This window comes from Hydra vulgaris, chromosome 04 (genome assembly GCF_038396675.1).
Source record: "Hydra vulgaris chromosome 04, alternate assembly HydraT2T_AEP".
Lineage (NCBI taxonomy): Eukaryota > Metazoa > Cnidaria > Hydrozoa > Anthoathecata > Hydridae > Hydra > Hydra vulgaris.
The window spans coordinates 3,307,501-3,334,596 of NC_088923.1; the positions used below are offsets into that span (position 1 = coordinate 3,307,501).

The window sequence follows — 27,096 nt, forward strand, 5'->3', positions numbered from 1 at the left end:
TACGAAACACATTTTAGATATTGAAAATACCATATGTTCACTCTGCATCTAGTTTATTTAAAAGAACAAAATCTTGCAATCTATTTATAAAAGTATTTATAAAATTCAAATTTACTTTTAACTTCTTTATCATCATCACTTTTATTTTTACTGCTAACTAAATATAAATCAAATGAATGAGTAATATTCACAGTTTTTTTTATATATTGAAGTTCAATTTTAAAAAATTTGATTGAAATATATTTGTATTGAATATAATAACTTAATATATCTTTATATCTTTATATTATAAAAGTTGATTGAAATATATTTGTATTGAATATAATAGCTTAATACAGACTACCAACTCTATAATAAAACTCATCTAAAATAGAACTTACTTTAAAACAATTAAGTAATTTAAAAAAAGAATTCCGAAACATAGAAAATAGATAAAGATAATAAATACAAAGAATGAAAGAAAAATGATGGAAAAAAAAAATAAAAAAAATAATAGAATCAATGTAAAAATAAACCTTCAAAATTATTAGATTTTCCTTTATTGTTATCTCCATTACTTTTTTTTATATTGTTCTTCCAAATTTTATATTGTTATTTCAAATTTTATATTGTTCTTCCAATTTTTATATTTGTTGTTATTTCCATTATTTTTTTTATATTGTTCTGACAAATCAATAGTCAAAAATTAATAATAAAAAACTATAGAATTGCTATAACCAGAAAAAATTTCTTTGAAGTAACTAACTACAGGAAATTGGTAAATTCTAGTATTCATTATTTAATAGTTAAAAACAATTTTTTATTATTTAAGCAATAGTAATAATAATAATAATAATAATAATAATAATAATAATAATAATAATAATAATAATAATAATAATAATAATAATAATAATAATAATAATAATAATAATAATAATAATAATAATAATAATAATAATAATAATAATAATAATAATAACAATAATAACAATAAGAATAATAACAATTATGACATCAACAATAATGATAATAATAACAATAATAATAATAAGAATATAACAATAACAAAATAATAATAAAAGTCTTAAACATGATAGCAATACTATTAAATTGTAGATTATAGATTTTCCAATTTCAATTTCTACTAAAACTATAATGCAAACATTATATTTGTTCTACAAATTAAAATAATATTAAATATAGTCCTTTTTTGTTTATTCTAATATTTTATATTTGAAGTTATTTTCCAATTAAAAAGAAAACTATTCTTTATGAAAATTACTCTTTTTTTCAAAACATTGGTTGTTAAGGTTAGTTTTTCAGAGATATAAGGTTAATAGAGGATTGAAGCAATAATTTAATGTTTATAAAAATGCAACTTGGTTTGTTTATAAGTACTTTTGTTTGTACATTAATTAGTATAAACATTGTTAAAAATATTTTAGTTTTCTAATGCTTTTTCTTTTCTTTCTTTTCTTCTTTCTACAATGGAATAAAGAAAAATATTTGAATTGAAATTTTTTTTATCTTTATTTTGATTTTGTTTTATTTAATAAAACAAACAAAGATTTAAAATTTTTTTGTCAAGATCTTAAAGGATGTTCACAAGGATGGATCTTGAATAAATATAAGAATGGTTGTATTGGTAAGCTTTTTAAACTTGCATATATCTCTGCTTTATTTTTATTGTTAATTTGAAAATTTATTTCTACTGCTAATTTTAACTAAAATTAGCAATAGAAATAAATGTATATATATATATATATATATGTATATATATATATATATATATATATATATATATATATATATATATATATATATATATATATATATATATATATATATATATATATATATGTATATATATATATATATATATATATATATATGTATATATATATATATATATATATATATATATATATATATATACATAAATACATATATATACATATATATATATATATATATATATATATATATATATATATATATATATATATATATATATATATATATATATATATATTATATATATATATATATATATATATATATATATATATATATATATATATATATATATATATATACAGTATTGGCCATTAATAACAATCCACCATGATTTTTTTGAGATCATTCGACTTTGATTGATAATTAATCAATGATTGTTTGACTCTTTTCAAATATAAAAAGTGTTAATTGATGAGCCTAATATATTCTTTCAAATAAGTATAGATATTCATAAAAGTATCAATCGATGTGCAAATTATCTAGATTTTTTTAACACTTACCTCATAATCTGAAATAATTATAAAGGCCAAAATTAACAATCCACTCTATTATTTCAAAATTTTTTAAAATTGCATTTGTCTTTGAGAAACTTTTTTGAAAACTTTGAACTTATTTGCGAATTAATAATAATTGTTAGAAAATTTTTTTTTAAGTTGTTATAAATATTTGAAAAAGATTGTGTAAATGAAATATAAAAACTAGTATCTAATCAACTACAACATTTCAGTAATAAAAAAAATCAAAATGACTGGAAAAACTATTGATAATATGACAAAATGTAAAATCATAGCATTGAATGAACAAAACATCTCCATTAGAAAAATTGCATAACATTTAAACACAACACATGCAACTGTTAGCAGAATAATCAATCGATATGAATACAATACAACTGAAAATCTTCTGCCTCCCGGAAGACCCAGCATTTTAAACAAAAGAAATGAACGTTCACTTATTCGTATAGTGAAAAAAAAAGAAAGTTATCATCTACTGATCTCAGTCGAAAATGGCAGGAAGCTTCTGGTGTTGTTGCTAGTGCTCGAACAATTAGAAGAGTACTACAAAAGCACAATTAAATGTGGCCAGCTGCTTGCAAAAAACCACGTCTATCAAAAAAACATCAGAAATGAAGAAAAAACTGGTGCTTAACTCATAAAATTTGTTCTTAGAGCATGTGGCACAACTTTCTTTTCAGCAATGAAATAAATGTTGAGGTTGATTCAAGAAAAAACCGAGTAATGCTGAGAAGAACACTTCATGAAAAAATACGCCCAGATTGTTCTATGTATAGAACAAAACAAGGTAGTGGCAGTATAGGCATCTGGGCCTTCATAAACTATGAAGGTGTCGGTTGCTTCAAACTATTTGTTGGAAGGCTTGATTCTCTAAAAAATATAGAGACATATTCGATAACTATTTGATGTCTTCTATTTTCCGAAAAGACACGGGAATTATCTTCCAACAAGATAATGCTCTATGTCATACTGGTAAAATTTGCAAGCAATGGTTTGAAGAAAACAACATTAAAGTCATGTCTTGGCCTGCTAATAGTCCAGATCTCAACTGTATAGAGAATTTGTGGTCTTGGCTAGACCACAATCTTGGTAAAATTGAAATAAAAAATCTGGACCAGCTGAAAGAAGAAGTAACAAAATTATTAAATAATGTTCCAAAAAATATTACTAAGAATTTAGTGAATTCCATGCCGAAACAGATCAATGAATGCTTAAAAGCAAAAGGATTGTCAACAAAATATTTATTTTTGTGTTTTTTATTTATTTTTTTGTTCTTATGGTTAGTTAATTTTGTTGATGTGGTTTGTTTATTTTGGCAACATTTTTTTTTGTGGACATATGAACACTTGTTTTCATTTCAATATTTTAGTTTTAAATTTTTTTATTTATTATTACTTTATAATAAATTTATATGGTAGTCATTTGATTTATTTAATTAAATAAAATTGAAGAAAAAATCTCTTTTAATTTTTATAATATGTAATTTCAAACTTATATTCATACTACAATAACATGATGTTATTAATGGCCAATACTGTATATATATATATATATATATATATATATATATATATATATATATATATATATATATATATATATATATATATATATATATATATATATATATATATATATATATATATATATATATATATATATATATATATATATATATATATATATATATATATATATACATATATATATATGTATACATACATACATACATATATATATATATATATATATATATATATATATATATATATATATATATATATATATATATATATATATATATATATATATATATATATATATATATATATATATATATATATATATATATATGTATACACTTTGACCTTTTATATTGCATTAATGTGTCATATGACAAACCTAAAATAAAAATTGTAACAGATAAGTAGACATAAAAGAAAAAACAAAAAAACCGGCAAACAATTTAGCTGCTTTTGGTAACCTGTTGTCATACTTCAGTTGCTGTCATAATGCAGCTTGTTGGTGTTGTTTAATGACATTATTTTATGTTGGCTTTTAGTAAACTTTAGTTTCATTTAAAATACATCAAAGTAGATTTAAAATACTTTAATTAAAAAGCAAAATAACAAATGCTTCAAGGAGCCAAACTATAAACATTAAAGATAAAAAGTTAAATTGAGATATAAATAAATTGCATTTATATAGCTAAATATAGTATAGGCTTATAGTAAATTTTAAAAGCAGCGAGTTCAATAAATTAAACTACCAATTAATTATTTTTAACAATAGAATGTAGCATCATTGTATTATGATAATTGGATTAACTATATTTAAGTTTAATTGGTAAATTAAAAAAAAAAAAATGTTAATTAAAAAAGACCAAAGCAAATCAAATAAACAACATATATTATTAAAAACAAATCACCAATTAAAAAAAAATAAACTACAAAATTAAAAAAAGTAAAAATAAATCACAGAATAAAAAGCAGTAACAAAAAAGTTATAAACATTTTCATTGATAGAAGACATTTACAGCCTTTTGGTTGCTGTTTTTTCTTCGGTGCCTCCATTTGTAGGAGGGCTCATTCTTACTGCCATTACTACACCACATATTGAAGGACCTCTCCGATAAAGCCCTGGGTAATGGGAGAAATAATTTCTGTAGTGCTCAAATGTTAACAAATCTAAAATTGCAAAAGCACTCAAATAATAACAACACTTAAATTACAAATAGAAGGATATAATAAAAATTATAAATATTTGCAATTTTATTTAATCAAAATATAAAGCATAACCTCACAGTTTTCACAGGAAGAGAATGCTAAAAATATTTTTTACAAAAATGAGAGTAAATTAAAGAGTTGTAAAAAATTAAAAAAGTAACAAAAAAATTAAAAAAAAAACAAACAAAAAAAATTTAAAAAAAGTAGCAAAAAAATGTAAAAAAAAATTAAAAAAGGAAATTAAAAAGGGAGTTAATAAAAACATGTGAACAATTTTATTTTAACAAAAGTATGAGTAAAATGCAAATAGTTAAAAAATGTCATATTTATATTAAATAATTCTTTCACCTATTGCACATATTTCTCCATACAAAATGTATAAAATATAAAACACAGCCCTACCAGTTATGCTTCTCCCAGACACTAAAGACAAAAAAATATACCTCAGAATAATTAATGAAACAATGTTTTCATGTAAATAAATATATAATTACATTTTTTTTATCTATTCGGCTCATTTCCTCCATAAAGTTGTCTAAGGTTAGAAAAAAGATAGCTGAGGCTAAACCTAACTAAAAGTAAACTAAAAATAACTATAAACTAAACCAAAACTATAAACTAAAATAAACTTTAAATCCTAATATCTGTACCTCAGAAGACAATGGTTGGTTGTCCAGTTTTTTGTGAAAATGAGTTATGTTTGAGACCTTCTTAGTTTTTTCATTATCTAGAGAAGTATAAAGACTGTTGTCCTATGACAATGTAAAACAAAATTAGGTTAATATAAAAGGTCTGGTGTTCCCACAATGTTCAAAGGAAAAACGTCTGTTGTCCAGAAATGACTTTTCACTTTTTTTATTTAACTTTTTATTTATTTTTTGTCAAAATTATATTTTATGTGCCTTAAGACAAATTGAATAAAACACGAAAAAAATTACATAAATTTAACCATCAAGAATAAGCCAATAAATTCTAATTATTTTTCTATTTTCTCTCTCCTGAACAATATCTAAAATGTGACAACCGACCTTTGACTTCTGAGGTACAGATATAAATGTTTCATTTATTTAACTATACTAATCATATAATTTATACTTAGTTTTTGTTCCAACTCTCCTTGAAGAAAAATTAAAATAAAGTTAAAGTACTTGAAAGTTTTAAAATTCCAGTTACAGTGCAAATAAACAAATTCATATTAATAAATATCTAATAGCAAAAACACTGACTTACTTCACTCTTCAGTTCTGTGTCTAAACAATAAAAGCACTTAAATGTATAGACGTGAAAATATCTACTTAATTTTTTTTAAAATAAACTCACTTAACTAGTGTAACTTAATACACACCAGTAACATAATAAACATCAATAACATAATACACATCAGTAACATAATACACATCTAAATAAATGTAAATCTTTATCATCAACAATTTGGGACATTATATTAATTCGATATAAAAAATAAAAATAAATATGCTTAAAAGCAAATTTAATGAAAGTAATAGATATGTTAAGATATAAAATATGTAAACGATCAAAATGATTAAACAGAGTATAACCTACTTAGAAGATATGATGAGATGTTATAGAATGGATATAATAGAAACATGCTTTTTTAAATATCTGGAAATTTCAATTTCAAAATTCCAATACAGAAAAAAAACTAACTGCGCACAAACAAAACTGTGCATCACTAAGAGTTACAAAACAACTAAGAGTATCAAAAAAGTAAAAGCGTACTTAACTTTGGCATTACCTTATTACAATTACCTTATTACAAATTACATTACGATTAGCATATTCAATTAATCACATTATGATTAGCAATTTTAGTCAATGCCTAAAATTCAATATTATATTTTTTGTATGCGTCTAACTCATTACGCGACTAATTAGTTTATTTACTAATATACGCAGTAAACATATATGGACATAAGAGCCAACTTTTCTTTACTTTATTTTTTATTAATGAGTTAAATGCAATATTGATATTTATGTTGCATATTCCATCTTGGCCATGTAGCCTTCTAATCGTTATTTATTGTGATTTAACAGGAAACCACAATCAATCAGGTTTTAAATCCATTTTATGAGCCAAAAAATCTTAAAATAGTTTTTTTTACTAAACTATTACATTTATACTTACAAAATACTATCACATTTTGCTACCAAAATGTTTTAAATTGGCTTTTAAAAGTTATGTTATGTTCATATTTTTTAACATGATATAGTTTCATGTTTGTAAACCTAGCTGACCGCACCCAGGTCTTGTTAAGTCTGCTCAACACAGACCATTTTTATATTATTTGTATGGCCTATTTATTTTAATAGCTTTTAGTAAGCGGTAATTTGCTATAATAATTTGCTACCATTTACTAAAAATTCCTTTTGTTACTTGAAGTTTAATTTTCTAAAATATTTTGACTCTAATAATGAGGTCCCTCCCCTCTTTTTACTTTAATGATGGCCAATAGAGTGATGGTGAATAAAGTTATTTTTGTTAAGAGTAATCAAGTTTTTGATGAAGGCCTTTTACCAAAATAATTATGTAAAACAATGATTTACATATATAAGAATTTTTCTTTTTTTCCTCAAAAGTGTTGCAAATGCAGGAAAGCTAATTAATTAGTTAAACACGTTACAAAATTTAAGTAACTTGATATTTGACAAATGCGTAAAACTTCAATATTCTCCATGTTATTAAAGGTTTTTAGTTTGTTTTTAGTTTGAACCCCTTTTACAAAGATGCCCAAAGATATGTACAATAAACTATTTGGTATAGAATAGAGAGAACAATAAAAAAATTTAATTTATTGCATTATATCATTTTAACTAACAAAAATTTACAATAAAAAGAAATCAGGTTTTTTTTTTATAAATAATATAAATTTCTTAAATCTAAAATAAAAAAGTAATGGAATTATGATAAAAAAAAACAACAAAAAAACACTACATACAAACTGAAAATCAATTTAGCTATTTAGAGTAACCTATTTTGACATTGTAGTTAATAAAAACATTTATCGAAAATGTAACTATAAAATCTCTTTCAATGTACAAAAGGATGAACAATGCTAAAAAAAAAAAAGAATCAAATTAAGATATAAATTGCATTTTTAGCAAAATGTTGTCTTGGCTTTTAGTAAATAAATAAACGCAGTAAGTTCCAATAATGAAACTACTAATTATTCATTTCTAACAATAGACACCAACAGGATGGTAAGCCAAGCTGTCTACCAACACAAAACATCACAACAACAACACATAACAATAGCATGTTTGCACCCTTGATCCTTAAATCCAGTGAAAATAACAAACCAAATTAAAATATGAAAGGCAAAATTTAAAAACCAATTTAGAGTTAACTATATTTATCTTTTTACTAAACATATAAATACATAAAAGTATATTTGTTTTTATATTCTTTTTTTTTTTTTTTTTTTTTTTTAGATTATTCACCTCCCCAAGGCCCGAGGGGGGCCACTACAGTAGAAGAGGCTACTCATTTATTTTTTTGTGTTTTTTTATTTTTTATTTTTTAGTTGTTATTCGTGGTGCAACCCTCTCTCAACTCTTTAACTCCGAAACACGAACCTCGCCGAGCAAGGCCGCTGCGCGGAGAAACTAAGTTGAGCGCGGTGGGACTTCCAGGGACGTGGTGGGAGTCGAACTCCGAACCTCTTGCTTACAAAGCGAGCGCTCTTACCACTACACCACTACTGCAATATATTATTCAATATATTAGTTGTTCAATTACTTCAAATTTAGGACATTAAAGCACCCTAGATTTAAAGATCAAGGTTGCATACTCTCTCATCCACATTACGCTAAACATTAACAGACTTTATTATGTGTTTCCGGAATAATTAAAAAAGGCTAGACAACACAACCTAGCTCTAAAGTAGTAACACCGCTTGACACTAAATGGTGCCAAATCACACCTCTGCTATAAGTACACCGCTTGGCTGGCATGGTTATCAATCTTGCTCAACATAATGCCAAGTCACACGACTTTGAAAACATGGAAACAACATAATTTAAACATATATACAACTATAACTAAATATGATTTTATATACACATATAAACACATTTTATAACAATATTAAATGACAAATATCAAAAACTATGAAAAAAAGGATTAAAATAATAATAAAGTTACAAAATAATAATAAAGTTATACATACAAAATGTGCTCACAACCTACTAACAGTAAATTTTCGAAATGAAAATCTAAAGACTATAAATTAAGAACATTAGAAAATATAACATTATTTGTGTAACACTTTTCACCTACCATATCTTAAATGAGATGTTAGTCAATTTTGAAAAAATAACTATTAAATGTACTCTAGATTTATAGTTCAAGAACTATAAATCAAATAATTTTACATTAATGTTTTTCCACTATATAGCAATGTACTCTTTTATTTTCAGTATTTAACTTAAACCATGCTGTTAGGTGTGTATCAAATTGAGCTGCACAATCGAAAGCCATTTGTTCTGCTCCTTCTCTAAAATACACTAATTGATTTTCAGGTAGATGAACTTTAAGGTGTATAATAGTGTGTGACTTATGCACTAACATAATGACAATCTAAAAAAGTATTTGCTTCATCATGATTATTTTGTTCATTTATTAAAATATTGGCACAGCTGTGACCCTTGTATATGTATTTGTACAAATATTTAACAGCCTTAACAGACATGCAAGCCTTAACATTAATGTAAGCTTGATATTTCTTTAATAACCATGGATTGTAAGGTACCACCCAGCGGTTATCTACATTTTTACCTTTAATATTGATAACCAGACCATTATCACAACATCTAGAGCGTGGATAACCATTATGAACTGCCACTGTGTTAGCATTAAGTTCTTTAGAATAGTTTTTTCTGCACACCCCATCTTTCATGCCGAGAAAATTTGGATTCAGTATGCCACATGAACAGTGAATCGCGCAAGTTTTAACAACGTCATAAAGACCACAATTAACAATCGGATCTGGAATTTCTGCAGATATTAAATTATTGATATAACGTGCTGTTTCAAGCTTATCATCATTTGCAAAGTGAAGTAAAATATGAACATGTGGCAAACCATGCTTTTAAATTTCAATAATCTGAACATGTGTTACAACTTTCCCTAAAAGACTGTGCTTAAAAATGTCATTGAGAAGGTTATTTAATTTGAGTTTAAATACTCGAGTAACCAAGTCAAGTTTATCATTTGCTGTCTGATCTGGATATAAACTTTCAGTTATCTCGCATCATTTTGGGTTGCAAGTGAAAGCAATAAAAAGATCTGGTTTACTATACTTTTTAATTATAGCCATAGCATCTTCAAAGTTTTCTTTTATAGCTCTAGGACTTCCTATATAAGTTGATGGCAAAACTACAACATGCCCTGGTCTAACATTATGATCATTTCCAAGGTTGTTTAGATGTTCCTGTAAGGCATCATACTGCTCGCTTCTCAGTTTGTTTTGGTTATTTCTGATGGAAGCAAGGCGTTGGCCTTCATATTTAACATACGCATCAACAGCATATTGCTGAAACAGTTTTTTTGCCATAAAAGAGTGAAGAAAAAAATTGTCGAACTGAAAGTTTATAACTGTAATACTGAGATAATGTAATGTGATTTCTAACCAATGTAGCACATTCAAGGTTGTGAACCAATTGATTATGCCAACCAGCATAGCCCCTTGGAAAAAATAGAGGATAAACCATAGGATCTAAGTTGGCAGACATACTTGATATAGTTTTAAGAGGGTGACCTCTTGGGTAAATAACAACTTCCCTGGAAGCAGGTGTTACACCATCTTCACCAAAAAATACAACTGCAACTTCATTATGTGAATTGAGAATATAGCAATATCTATCTTGCCCTTCAAGTAAAGATATTTTTACAACTGACACTGACCTTCTATAGCTGCTCAAAGAATTTCTTCATCTTTCACTTCAGCTATGTTTTTAAATGCAAGAGCAAATGGGTTCTCTTCACTAATAATAGTTTGCAATCGAAACATTAAATCATTTAAGCAAAGATCATTACCACGTTGTTGCATTCTAAAATTTACTGCTGCAAGTATATCATAGGTGTATAGTTGACAATATGTTGGCGGAACATCTTGATTTGGCCTAAGATTACCTATTCAATGAAAAACTTGACCTCATATTCTAAAACATGGCCGCCCATGATTCATGGGTTGAACTACATTAGCTTTAAATGAAGCAAAAGAAAGACAGTCATTATAGTTTCTAATATATTTAAAAAAATTCAGATTAGCATTTCTATCTACATAATTTCCTTTAAATAAATCTTGTAAATCTTGTGGAAATGGTGAAGGTTGCGACAAAACTACCTTTCTAATATGGCAACATAAGAAATGTATTTCATCAGGAAATTTCTTAGCACCACAATGCTGACAAATATAATTTATTTCTCCTAAATAATCATAATCTGGAATAGTATGACTCTTTGCTATACAATGCATTCTTTCGTATCTAACAGCATATCTAGTATTTTGTTGACTATTAATTTCATCTCGTCCAAGTCTATCTCTTTCATTTTTGCAACGATTATTTACAACTTACCTAACCACTTTCACTTCAGTTGGTATCATAACTATTTGCTGCTTGGCAAACAGCATGTCCAGCATTTTGTCAATTATTAATTTCATTTCGCCTAAGCCTCTCTTTCATTTCTGCAATGATTGACTTGCTTATTAACATTTGCATTTTTTAAACTAATATCTGCTTTTAGCCTAATATCATCCATTTAAACTTGACTTTTAATTGAAAGTAGTAGCAAAAAATCTTAAAAGAATCTCGAAGATTGTGACCTTTTCTATATAATTTTTTTTCTACTCTAAATAGCACACACAAATAGTTTTTATATATAACAAACTGTCATTTAAAATAAATAATACAATAATCTTATGACTTTAAAAATATATATATATATCAACTAGGAGGTGTTTAAAAAAATTAGCTTAGCAAATAATAATTTGAAAAAATATTAAAAACCTGCAATTCTAATAATAAACATACTGCTAACACAGAAAAATTAAAAAAAAAACAACTTTGTAAATCATTTTTTGCAAACTTCAATATTATTTCTTTCAAAAAATTATTAGTGAATATTTTTAAAAATTTCTCAAAACTCTACAATATTTTGTTCTTCTATACCACATAAATACATCATCTTATAAATCTAAATGTAAAGTGTAATAAATAAGTAAATAAATAAGAAAAACATTACATTGAAAAACTGAAAATCAATGTACCTTATAGAGCTGTTGTGATTTACCAAAGTAGTAGTTGTAAAATTATTATTATTTCATGTCAGCTTTTAGAAAATGATTTATTCTGGTACATCACGATTCCAAAATATTTATAGCAAAATCATGTAATGAACAGCGCTAAAGACAAAAAACCAAATTGAAATAAAACAAATTGTATATATGACAGAACAATTTTTCATGGTTTTTAGTTTATAGCATAATTTGGAACAAAATAATTTGTATTGGATTTAAGTTTTTAGTTTTTTAAAACAAATTGTATATATGGCAAAATAATTTGTCTTGGAATTTAGTGAATGATTAAAAGCAGGGAGCTTTAATAATGAAATTACCTATTTATCATTTTTAACAATTAACACCAATGTGAAGGTAAGCCAAATGTTTATTAACTCAAAAGATTACAAAAAACAACATCACAACCACAACACACAACAATAGCACACACCTTAAGTTAATATAATATGCATATAACATAACTTAAGTAACATAACATTCTTGTATGACAGAACATATGTAATAACATTACGCAAAATGTTATTAAAATTCATTATTATGTATTTTCAGTATAATTAATAATAAAGGCTTGAAAACACCTATACCTAAAGCAGTAACAGTTAAACACTGTTAACAATGGCGTGTAACCCTCTGCTTTAAGTACATCACTTGGCTCGCAAGGTTGACAAATCTTGCTCTACATGTTCACCAAGCACTTTGTAAACATAGAAACAACATAATATAAACATATGTACCAACTATAAACACAATATATATATTTAACCTTATATAAACATATTTAAACACATTTATAAAACAATTATATAACACATATCAACACATTCACAAACAATAAAAAAACACTTTACATTATTATAAAAACACATTGATAAAACAGCTATAAACCACATATTAACACATACACATACTTATCAAAAAAGCATATATGCAAACAATAAACATGTGCAAACAAAAATTTTTAAAATGACACCAGAAAATTAAAAAATTCAAAGTAAACAAAATATATATATATATATATATATATATATATATATATATATATATATATATATATATATATATATATATATATATATATACAAACAATACTGGTTACCTTAATTTTTTCATAAGAACTGTAATCCTCATAACAAAATTTAACCTTTACATACAATAACATGTGACATGTCATGTCAGTGTTGGCACAAAATTTTAATTTATTTTTCTAAATTTTCTAAAAAAGAACAAAAATAGTTAGTAGCATCACAGAAATTATCATTAAATTATATTAATAACCTTTATAATATAAAATTAAATTATAATAACCTTTTTATGCAAAGTAGTAATAATCAATTATATGGAATTAGCCTTGGTATAACTTTTTTGTTGCATAAAAAATAATTAGGCTTCATCCATACCCCAATTTTCTTCTTAAAAATAAATTAAAAGCTCAATAAAAACAAAACTTCTAAAAAAAGTAAAGCTAAAAGAAAAACAAAATGTAAACGATTTAAAAAATTAAAAAGAGTGTTTCTTTCTACTTTATATCTAATAAAAATGTTATATATAAATTGCTAAACTATTTTCTTTACTAACTTCAATTATAATATGATCTTAATGATAATTATTTATCTTAATATGATTCTTTATGTAATATTTTTAAACTAATAAATAATAATTAAATTCCGAAAGGTAAAAAGTTTTAACTCGCTTTAGAGATCTTTCTCCAATGACCGCTTGCATTTTGAGAATGCGCTCTTTCAAATTCAGAAAAGCCTAGTAACAAATTAAAACTTCTTTAAAAAAAGAAACGACATTAAAAGTTAAATGTTAAACGTTGACTCTAGCAATTATATTAAGGTTATATAGCAATATATTTATATTATTAAACTAATAATATATATATAATATAACATAAAACTAATAATATATTATTAATATAATAATATTAATGGTCAAAAGCAACCATGGTAGCATTTGTAGAATAATAGGAGATGCAACCTTACATCAATGAGTTAATGACTTAGGCATAGCTGCTATAGCAAACCACAAAAAAATTATTGCTTTAATGGGTCTCGTTTATAAGAGAGAGGAGTGTCATAAAAAGCACTATCCTGAATGTAAATACAGTATGACATTAAAATAATAATAAGAAATTTATATAGTTAGAAAGTCAGGTCAGGAGTATTAAAATAGCAAGCTTAATAAATCAATTTAAATTTAGCATTTGCTAACTTTTCAATGGATTGAGTCTATAATTAATGGCTAGTTGTAAATAATAATCTGAAAAGATGTAAAGTAGACAATTTACTAAGATTTTTTCTATATATTGATATAGGAATATCAAAAATATACCATTCTTTGAAAATAGTAAACAATCAAGTTACATCTTTTTTAAATTACTTGACACTGCAAGTCCTATGCTGCTTCAAAATAGAGATAAGATTAGTGCTGACTTTTTTTAAAAATATAAGTATTTAGTTGTGTTATTAAATAAAGCCATCTTAGAGATACAACCCTCAAAATGAGGTTGGCAATAGTTTGCCATTCTCAATCTTTTAGAGGTTGACACCAGGTCTGCAAAAAAAAATTTGATAAATGGTCCTACCATAAAACATAAAAATAGGTCAAACACTTTAAGATTGGCATTGCCAAATGCTAACCCTAATTCTGAGGGCTGGAGATAAGATTATCAAATAGATTGTTAATATAGATCAGAAGCAACACCTGAAGAAGAAAATTTTTTTTTGTATCCAGATATTACTGGAAATGTACAACTTTAATAGTGTGTTTGGAAAAAAGTAATTCATTAATTTTCAAATTTTTCCTAATATACCTTATAAAGCAACCTTATGACAAAGGCAAGCATGTCAGACACCATTGGAATTCTTTTATATACTGAGACCAATAGTTCATCCCTCATTACTTCCTTCCAATGCACAGTTAAATGTTATAATGGTTAACAAGTCAGTTTAGGAACAAGTGTATAGAAACATTGGTTGTCAAAAAGTAAGTTTTTAGACTCAAATTAAGATATTAGAAGTTTGTATAGTAGTTAAGGAGGAAGTAGTTGTAAAGTAGAAACATAGATTGGGCAATAATTAGAGAGATTGACAGAATTTTTACAAATTTGATCCACAGTTACTATTTATCAGCAGACAAGAAAATAAGTTTTCACATGTCAAGTTGGTGGGAGTGTAATGAAGAGAACTTACTTTTGTAAAACTGTGACATTTTATCTAGACTACAAGCTAAAGAAAAATTATTGTAGAAAACAACCTTAGGAACAGAATCAAGAGTATATGGATGTCTAAAAATGAATTAACCTGTTCATTTAAAATGACAGAACAAATATAGTCAATAGGTTTATGAGATATACTAGAGGGATTGTTCTATGCAATCAGTTCTGCTAATTATTCTTACAAGAGGTAAGAAATCATAACCATATATGAGAAACAATTTGCCTTTATCAATAATGTTATTAAAAATTTTACTCTGGAAAAAAAAAAAAAAAGTCTCTGGAAACTAATTTCTATGAAAACATGCAAAAAAAGATGAAAAAGACAATTCACTTATCAGCCGCATAAAGAAAAAATCATAGAGTAAGACTTGATTGAGATAAGGCATAGAAGTCTTTATTCCTTCTTGCTGACTTATAGTCAGCAAGAACGAATAAAGACTTCTATGCCTTGGTGAGTTCAAGTTATTAGAGATAAGGTACATTTTTCTGCAAAGAGACAAAAAACATCAGTTCTTGTTCAAGTTCTTGGGCTATTACAAAAAAAACTACAAAAATATTGCTATTGGGTTGTAAAGTAGTTGTAGTGCAATGATAGTGTTAATCTGATGTAGAAAAATTTAAAAATAAATGTTTAGATCATAACAAGGTTATTTTTTTATTAATTTATAATTAAAATAACAACATTACCAACAGTAAAGCTATTTTCATTTAAAAAAAAATTTTTGATTTAAAAATTATGAATATTTTCACTGATTTAAGAAATTTACAACTTCTTAGTTAGTATTTCTATATACTTTTTGTGTAATTTTAGTATTAACTGTCGATACTTAAAGTATTATTAAATACTATAATTAAAGGATAAAGATCAATAACGGTTTCAGTTAAAACAACCAAAAAGATGGTAAGAAGAAACTGATTTCAACTGAAAGGAGAAACTGATCTCAAACTAGATTCAAAGACAAGATGGAAATTAAGGATAGAAGGTAGATAAATCAAGGATAAAAGTTAGAAGTGATTAGGTTTGTCTGGAATACAAGTCATAAAGTTAAACATCTAAGTTAGCTAATGAATATAAAAAAATATCCATAGAACTCAAACCTAATTATACAACAAATTGATGAGTTAATACCTTAGCACCTAGTATATGAGTGGATAGGTTCAGACTAAAACTACTGTGACAATTATAATTGTTAATATTTCAACCAGTGCATATTACTATTTTTTTACAGAGAAATTAGAACCATTATGCAGTTATGATGATTTATATTTAAGTATATTTCAGTAATCTGATTTGATTTGTATTATGATTTGATTTAACAATATATTTAGTACATCGAGATCAAGGTCAGTAGTTAAAGTACCAAGTATAATTAATAATTCAAAGTACAAAGTATATTTAACTAGTCTGTTATCAAATGAGTTAATAATATATTTAACTAGTATATTATCAAATATATATAATATTGTGAGAAATAATTACGACTGGGTTAGAATAAGGTTTAGATTGAAACAAATGACAAGGGTTATAACCCTTCATTTCTGTTCAAATACAAAAGTCTAAATCAAGGTTTTATTACAGAAAAGGTCAGACCTTGTTCCATTACAAAATAAAGTTGTAAAAAGAATGCTTCTCAACTTTAGGGTAGTTTTATTAGATATAATGAGTTGTTAGATTTGATGTAGTAGTATGCGTTTTATCTAAAGGAGAGCATTGAAAGACTTGGCAAAAGCTAAGGTCAGAGTTATATTATTATTATTTTATTTAAACACTCTCTGTAAATGTGTTTACAAGGTAAAAATGCATAAAAATAGTTTAAGATATATAAAGAGAGAATAAAGTATATCACTTGAGAATGTTTTCTTCAAGAGTATTTTTAAAAATTGTTCGCTGTTGCTTTGCATTCCAACATTGAATTGCTTGTACTAAAATTTGATAAGTATCTTCAGGAATTATATTTTCTGAAGTATTAGTTTTCACTTTCTTTTTATCCTGAATTAAGTTTTTCATATTTATTTTATGGATCTTACATAATTCCTTTATATCACCTAAAAATGAATATTTTAATGAACAATAGTTAAGCTGAGAATTGATGATTTCAAAAGTTACTTTATTATTTAATAGACGGATAAATAGGCTTATTTTATTTTGTTGTATGTAAGTCGATATCTCCCGAACTTTAAATAGAGGGTTTATATAGTTTTTGCTATACTTAGACTAATGACAATGAATTATGACATAAATTTGAGGACTAATGAGTTATGACATAAATTTGGAAGTGAGCATAAGTTGTGTAACAGTCACATTTGTAGATAATTAAAAGTGTAACAGCCATATTGGTTGATAATTAAAAGGTATGGTTTTGTCAAATTTTATTAAAATATAGTTGATAAATATATGAAAAGAATGCTAGATTTTGGTTCTAAACATAAATAGTCTATAAATTTCAGTATTTTTTTATTATTTTAAAATAATTATAAAAAAGATGTTCATAAATTGTTTAAAAATGTATAATTTTTACAAAAGTTTATTAAAGATATGTAAGAAGAATAAATATATTAAGTTGGACAATGAGCTTGTAACTTGATTAAATGAGCTATGGTTGTAAGAATTTTTTTATATTAATAATTCTTTTTTAGATGACAACGAATGCGTTAACTTAAATCCATGTTGGAATAACAGTGTATGTGAAAACACAGAGGGTAGCTTTTTTTGCTCATGTTTAAAAGGGTGGATTTTGGGTGATGAGAATGGAAGCTGTTTAGGTAAGTTATTTAGAAGTAATCTTTAATTTCTGGAAAAAAAAAAGTTTTTTAATTAAAAACATTGCTTCAAGAAAATTTTATTTAGAGCTTAATATTTTTTGTGACAATCAGCAAATTTACACACACAGCAATATATGCAAATCAATAGTAACTAATAATATTTATATTATTATTTATTTAAACTCATGAAAATGAAATAAAAGCCATGAAAACTCTCATAAGATTACTGCCTACATATTCATCTAGAGCTTTTAACTTTTAATAATTACACAGGTCTGCAAAAAAATATTTTTAAAATGTTGTTTGAAATTTGATAACTGTTTTTTAAGTATTTCTCAGTGCTGATTTCGAAAATGCAATCCATGTTTTTTTATTACAACAGGTTTTCTCACAAAAAGGGATTATTTTTGGGTAAAATAACAAATTTCAACCAATTTTTCACATTTTTCAAACGCTATAGAATTTTATTTAATGCATAAAATATCTTCTAAACTATCCATATATGATGTCAGTAAATATAGGGGGGAGGGTGTGCTGGAAAGTTTGACACTAATTGACAATGGGGAGGGGTTGTTGAGGCCAAAATGATGTCAATTTAAATTTTTTTTTAAGTTTTAATGAGCAGATTTTAACGGTATTTACATCTACTAAATGGTATAGAATTGATGTTATGTTTGTGGGGAAACTAATATTAAATGCGGGGAATTCGATATTATATTTTATTAAATTATTTATAATATAATATTATAAATTAATATAGTAAGTTTCCCAGAGACATTAAATAAATAACAACTACTAACGTAAAATAAAAATTACTATCGTTTTCTTAATATATTACCATTTGACTGCGAGTCAAATTATGTTAGAAATATTAACTCTTTGTATATAAAATTCACAATCATTATTCGCTCCCTAGCGGATTATAAAATGTGGTTCAAAGTTAACTTATAAAAGTAAACTCATAAATTTGTCATTTTTTGAAATTAAATTGTCGTTATTTCAAATACGAAACTCTAATTGCTCTCTAGTTGATTGTAAAATGTGATGCAATGCAAACACATAAAGTCTATTGAAAATTCAAAACGCCAATTTCTCCCTAGCGGGTTGAAGAAACTCTTTTAAAAAGCTTGCGCTAACTCTCGACGAATTGACATCTGAGATGAACAAAATTGGATTTGCAATCAGCAAGAGCACCCTCTATACTTGTCAACTTCTGAGAAGTTAAAGAACATTAGTAGGCAAAAGGCACGTCAAAACAGTCCCTGTTAGATTGATCATTCCTCAGAATGAATCTTATTTAAAACATGTTGGCAGACTCTTTTGCAGTTCAACTATAAAATATGTGGAAGAAGTTTGTTCTATTTTAGGGCCAGATGAAGTGTGTTTCATTAGCCAAGACGACAAAGCTAGAGTGTCAATTGGAATCACAGCAGCCGAAAAACAGCCGCCGTTGTTGATGCATTTGGAGTACCGGGTAACTCTCCCGCACCACAACTGGGTCGTGGCTGCTAAACACAAGCTTATACCATCTGTATACACTGAAATTATGATCAAAAAAGATGGTCTCGGAAAAACAGATGCTGTTACTTATTCTGGACCTACCTACATTGCTGTTCGATCAGAAAAACACGCATCCTCGACCGCCTTTGCTCATGGATTAGACTTTCAGCGCCTCTTATATATCAAAGAATTCGACTCTATTATATTATAATTCTTAACCATATTAGTTTGAGGATCTATTACCAGAGATCCTCAAACTAATATGGTTAAGCCTATCGTTGTGTTTAGCGTCGATGGAGGACCCGATGAAAATCCCAGATACCAGAAAGTAATTGAAATCGGGATTCACCATTTCTTGAAGAATAACCTTGACGCACTTTTCATCATAACGAACGCTCCAGGCCGCAGTGCATTCAACAGAGCTGAGCGATGAATGGCACCTCTAAGTAAAGAATTTTCTGGGGTGATTCTTCCGCATGAACATTACGGAACTCATCTTGATTCTCAAGGTTGACATTGACAAAAGTTAATTTGTAAAAATGTTAATATAATTTTTAACCTATAATAACCAACATATCTTTTAGCAGAGTAAATTGATCCAGACAAATCAGAGCTAGAGTCAAGGAGGCTTTTATTACAAGATCAACATTGGATTGTCGATCATCTTCATACAAGTCAATATTTTACTCAAATTATGAAATGTGAAAATCGTTCTTGTTGTTGGACTATAAAAAGTATTCTTCCTTGTACTGCCAAAGGATTTCCAATTTAGCAGTATGATGCGTTATGTCCATCAATTCAGTCTAGCCTAGCTGAAAGAATCTGTAAAAAGTGCAATATCTACTTTGCCTCTCAAGCTATGTTGAAAAAGTATGATTTCATCCATTCTTCTTCTATAACACTCCCTCTAATTAAAAGGATCCAACCTGTTCATATCGCTGCCAAGCGTCAGACAGAATTTTTGGGAGTCATCGCCTTGCAGAAGAGTTCGGAAACTGCTGAATGGTTAGATGAAAATGAAGTTGATGCAACAAATTTGATTGTACTTCAAGAATACGATATCCTTTTAGAGAATGGAGAGCATTCTCTACCTATTGTTTCAATGGATGATCATTTCAACAACCCATGGGAAGATTATATTAAAGATATATAATACTATATCATTTCAACAACCCATAGGAAGATTATATTAAAAATATATAATACTATTTGCTTAGTTGATTATTTAATGAGATATTGACTATTATATAATGTAATTTGATAAGATCTACTATTATATAAATGTATATTTTAGTCAGAAAAAAAATCAATGGTTTTTAAGCATTTTTATTGTTTTTTAGGGGGTGAGTACACAAAAACTGATATCATGTATAACGGGGGGTTAGCCAAAAATTGACAGAGTTTGACAAAGGGGGGAGGGGGAGTCAAGAAATTGAGAAAAAACACTGACATCATTTATGGATGACCCCCTTTCAGCTTATAAGTCCTTATAATAATGTTTTTGCTTTCTGTCGAAGCTTCCTTTATTGCTTTTCAGGCTGTGGACACGTTCAGGATCATCTCTCTTCAACATCTAGCAGTAGTTCGCTATCATGTTGACGTTTTATCTTCCCTGATATCTTCTTTCCGTTTCCTTGATGTCTTGGTGAAATCTTTCGCCTTGCTCTTCACTTACATCACCAAGGTTTGCAGGAAAGTAATCAAGATGTGAATGGAGAAAATGAAATTTAGTGCTCATGTTACAGCCCAGCTTCTTAAAGTTGCCGAGCATGTCTGTGACAATGGTCTTGTAGTTTGGATCTTTGTTGTTTTCTAGAAAACCAGTAACAACTAATTTAAAGGATGTCCATGCTGCCTTTTCTTTTGTTTCCATTCTGTCCACAAAATATCTCTCATAAGTTTTCTAATATCTAGTCCAACAAAGATTCCTTCCTTTAGCTTTGCCTCGGATAAACCAGGAAACTGCCCACAAAGATATTTGAAAGTCTCCCCTTCTTTTGGCAACACCTTAACAAATTGTTTCATCCGCCCGAACTTAATGTGAAGTGGTGGAAGTAACACCTTTTTGGGATCCACAGAGCTTTTTCTCTCAACATTTGTAACACCTACTTCTAAGATTTTTCTCGAGGGCCAAAATTTTTTTATGTAGTGTTGCTTTTTGTCTTGACTGTCCCATTCACAGATAAAGCAAGGAAACTTCGTATATACACTTTGTTGACCAAGCAGCATTTAAATAACTTTTAAATCCCCGCACAGTGTCCATTTGTAGTCTGAGTAGTTGAGTTTGTTTAAAACTAGTTCAAGGTTTTTCGTAACATTCTTTTAAGTGCACTAAGTGTCCAGCTGGCATAGAAGCATACTAATTGCCATTGTGCAGAAGTACTGCTTTAAGGCATCTTTTTGATGAATTGATAAAAAGTCTCCACTCATCAGGAGCATATTCTATTTTAAAACATGCCATAAGTCCAGGAACGTCACTGCAAAATACCAGGTCACCTTCTTGAGAGAAGAAAGATACAAATTCCTTTTTCCTTGATTGATACCAAGAAAATGATGTACCCAGAGCCAACATTTTTATCTTTCCATCTAGATACTAAAACTTCTGCTGAGTTTTTAGGAAGACCTAGGTCTTTAATTAAATCGTTCAGTTCAGATTGTGAGAATGGAATGGGATTGGTTGTGCCAGGATCATAGCAATCACTGTCTTCTTCACTATCACCTTGCTGAGGCAATGTCATGTGATTATCTAAAATATCATCCAAAGAATCTGCACGAGAGGGTATGGGTACTCCAGGTCCATGAGGAACAGGGCAAATGACTGATTGAATATTAGGGTAAGATATATCCTTTTTGTTATTTAAAGTAAAACCTTGTACATTGCAAGAACAAAAATAACAGTCATCACTATGATTTTTGGGCTCCCCCCAAACCATTGGTATTCTATAAAGTAAGGACTACTTTTTACCTAGAAACCATTGCCTCAGTTCTTTTACACATATTGAACAAACTTTGTGTGGAGCCCAAGACTTATCTTGATTGCCTAACTTTATACCAAAATAGGCAAAGTATACCTTATCAACATAATTGGAGATGTTTCTTTGTCGCTTTTTAATGGTATAGTTACCACAAATGTAGCAGAAGCCAACTGGTGAGTTTATACATCCTCTGGAAGCCATAGTCCATAAAACAACTTGTACTTTAGGCTAAATAACAGTTTGTGGAGATCTTAAAAACCAAAATTCAAACTTACTAGAGTACTGTACGATTTATAAAAAATATTGAAAAAGGTAAAACTAGACAAGCAGTTTGTGAAATAACTGTACATGATTGAATTTTTTCACTATTTTCCCGAAATCGGCCTTGAAAATACTATAAAAATCATTTATTAAATTTTAAACAATTTTAATGTCGCAGACCTGTGTTATTTTAGTGATTTTAGTGTTTGTTTGTTTTTTTAAATTATAAACATTAAAATGCAACGTTGGATCAGGTTAGGCTGCTGAACCTGAATTTAGGTTATAACATCTATGGCAATAATTACAACAACAAACATTAAATAAAAAAATATTAAAGTTGTTCCTGATCAATATAAGTTTTAAGGTTATAACTGATTTTCTGTCTTCTTAAAAAGATGAATTAATTCCATTTAGTAACCACCTGGTTTGTGAAGAAGTTTCTATAATTTTTTTTTTAAAGTTGTTAATTATTTGTTTTTTTAGTTTTTTAAATCCAACCATACAACATGTCATACTAAAAGCATATTAAATAATATTAAAAAAAGTATATTGTTTAATAAAAAAAATAAGTTTTTTATTTTTTTTATTTTTATTTTTTCAACATCTTCGCTTCCAACATAACTGCAAGCAACCACTATTAGAGTTGGAATTTACTGGAAGAGAAAAGATGAAGCTTGTAGAGCAAAATAACTATTAACAGACGACTTAAAAGATTGCAAATTGTATGAATCAGGAAAGCAAGCTAAAAGAAGCAAATTCGAAAGAACTGATGTTCGCAGAGAAAAACTAGACAAATAAGAGTTTTTGGAGCACTTAGGAACATTCACAGAAAAAGGATGAGACTTAATAGAATGACGAGTAACTCGAGAATGAATTTTAGTAGATGGCACAAGAGACGCTAGCTCTTTAGAGCAGTGCCCATTATAGTATATGTAGAAAAGAGAAAGAGAAGCAACATTACGATGATGTGATAATGGTTGGAGGTTGGCTGCAAGAGCAGGTCCAACTATGTTTATAATGCGTTTTTGAACCTTGTCTAAATGAGAAAGGGCATCATTAGAAGTTATGTCTCAGATATGGCAACAGTATTTCATACAAGGACGGGTTTGAGATTTATAGAGATAAATGTAAACGAAATCCGAAGTAAGAAAGTGTCAACCACGATAAAGTGATGCAACCTTAACAAATGCTACTTCCTCCCCAGTGGGAATACATTGTTTAGAGAATGTCCGTCAGGCACGGATGACGTCTGACATACTTTCCCTTGACAACGTGTGCCCACTAGGTCTGTTTCTAAATACTTTTCCGATTCGCATTCAACATAAAAAACTATTGAAAATAAATTTGGTTGTTATTTTTTTTTTTTTTTCTCTAAAATGTGTTTTTTACATATTTTAATAATATATTTTACATATATTTTATTATACAAATTAGTAAATATTTTATATAAAAAATGAAAAAAATTAGCAACATAATTTATTTTCAATTATTTTTTACGTTGAATGCAAATTGGAACTGTTCTTTGGTATGGAGGAAGTATCTTTATTAAAGTTTTAATATAATATGCATGACTGGAATTTTTAAATGCAGACTAGCTATTTCAGTGCAGTGCAATCAAATTAATTTTTTTTGTAAATTGATTTTCATACATTTTTCACTACCAAAACTTCATGACATTTCTGCTAATTGTTGTTTGTTAATTGTTCTTGCATAATCCCTAAGTGACTGAAGTTACAGTATTTAAAATTTCACTGATTTTGAAGAAAAAAGTACTTAATATTTGAAAAATTAAAAAAAAAAATTCAAATATTCTTAACTCGATGTAATATTAATAATATTGATAATATTAATAATATAGTAATATAAATATATTAATATAATAATATAATATAATTAATAATATAATAATATAAATATATTAATAACTCTTAATAATATTAGTACTAAATTTGATCATTTTATTTAATATTTTGCTTATTCTAGATATCAGCAGTATGCTTAATTTAAAAACTCTTGTTTTGCAAACAAATTATTTCAGCAGATTTCAAATAAAGGTTGTGTTAAAAAAAGTATACTCAAAAAAAAAAGTTTTTATTAAAAAAAAAAAAAAGATATTTTATAATTAAAAAAAGCAAACTGTATAATAATTTAAAATAAAAAATTATGTTTTTTAAGATATTAACGAATGCAGTAGTTCAAATCCATGTTTTTGGAATAACAGTAAATGTGAAAATACATATGGAAGTTATTTGTGCTCATGTGCCGGTGGATGGCTTTTAAGTAATGATAACGTTAGCTGTGTTGGTGAGATATTTGAAAAATTTATTACTAAGTAGTTTTTTAAAATTTAAAAAAGTTATTTTACGTAAAAGTTAATAGTTTATTAAATTTATAAATGGATAAATAACAAATGGTTCGCAATATAGTTATTTTTTACTTTTCACAGTTACTTTAAACAATGCCTCGATTTGGTGATGTCTTTAATAGTATGTTGTAATATTAATTTCTTTTTCAAAACTAAAATTGTATTACATCCAATTTCATTTTTAAATTACAATATTTTTTAAAGTTAAAGTTTGAATGCAACTTAAAAAAAGTATATATGAAATCGAAAATAAAAAAAATCATACACTAATTTTTAGCATGCCTCAAGCATATAGATTTTCTTATGCTAACTTCATAATTTTTAAAGTTCACAACATTGTTGTTGAAGTCCAACATTGTTGTTGAAGTCCACAACATTGTTGTTAAAGTTCACAACATTGTTGTTGAAGTCCAAAACTTGATTTAAGAAATAAATAATAATTGATGCTATTGGAAAATCAGGTAAAATTTTTTACTAGATCTAAGAACAATGTAAGTCATGACAACATTAAAATCATATAAAGACATGAACATAAAGTATTGTTAAAAATATAAAACATTCTCTCAATGTAATTGTTCAGTTGCTCAATACAATTATTCAATTGATCAATGCTCAGTTCTCTGAATGCAATTGTTATTTATGAATTTGTAAAGTTTTATGGAAATATTTTTGTGATTTATTAAATTCTAAAACAATTTTATTAAAGACTACAATGAATGTGTCTCAAATCCATGTTTTTGGAATAACAGTGTATGTGAAAATAAAATGGGAAGTTATTTGTGCTCATGTGCAAGTGGATGGCTTTTGGGTAATGATAAAGCCAGTTGTGTGGGTGAGTTATAATAAGATTGTAACTTTCAGTTATACAAATTTTTTAAAATACTTTTCATATTCATGGTATTAATTTTTTAATTTAAAAAATATTTGATTTTTTTAATGTGTTTCTATGCTAAAATAACATTTTGTTTACATCAAAGTGTATAAATGTTTTCATCTGATTATACATTATTATCTACATCATTATCTTTTGCTTTGGATTTAATATATGGTTTCATAGAAAGATAGGAAGTAAAAATTAATTCTAGAAGACGAAGGGTAGTAAGAGTTAATCCCTAGAAGACAAAGGGTAGTAGGAGTTAATCTTAGAGGATGACTCATCGAGTACATTACATTTATGATTATAGGAAGGTCTAGATTATTGTGATAACAATTAGCTGAAAAGAATTGGGTTTTATCTGAATTAAAGTTCACCAGCCACTGAGAGCCCCATGCTGTAGCAGAAGTGAGATCCTTTTCAAGCTCAAATGCCCCTCCAAGCAATTAAAGAGTGTTGACTTTTTTATCAAGATAAGAATAAATGGGAGTATTATCAGCGAAAAGTACCACCTTAGATATGATAGGATAGAATCTTGAGGAACCCCTAAAATTTCAGGAAATGAAGAAGAGTGCAATCAATCAGGGAAAACTTTTTTATTATGATTGGTAAAGAAGGATAATCATAAAGATGTTACCTGATATTCGGTATGAAGACAACTTATGAAAAAAACTAGCATGCCAAACTTTATCAAAGGCTTAAGAAATTTCAAGAGCATAACCCTAACTTCTCCAGATCTATCTAATGCAAAATAAAACCAATTGGTTATTACCATTAACAAATCAGTAGTAAACTGAAA

The 27,096-nt window shown here is 26.8% G+C and overlaps 1 protein-coding gene across 1 annotated transcript in view; it reads left to right on the forward strand.

Moving 5' to 3' along the window:
* LOC101239423 (uncharacterized) overlaps nucleotides 1-27,096 on the forward strand; it is a 157,662-nt gene that overhangs the window by 86,214 nt on the left and 44,352 nt on the right. Inside the window, exons 15-18 of the mRNA XM_065794841.1 lie at nucleotides 1,571-1,627; nucleotides 18,197-18,322; nucleotides 25,234-25,362; nucleotides 26,130-26,255. Coding sequence (XP_065650913.1) covers nucleotides 1,571-1,627; nucleotides 18,197-18,322; nucleotides 25,234-25,362; nucleotides 26,130-26,255 — 438 coding nt within the window. The remainder of the gene's footprint in view (nucleotides 1-1,570; nucleotides 1,628-18,196; nucleotides 18,323-25,233; nucleotides 25,363-26,129; nucleotides 26,256-27,096) is intronic.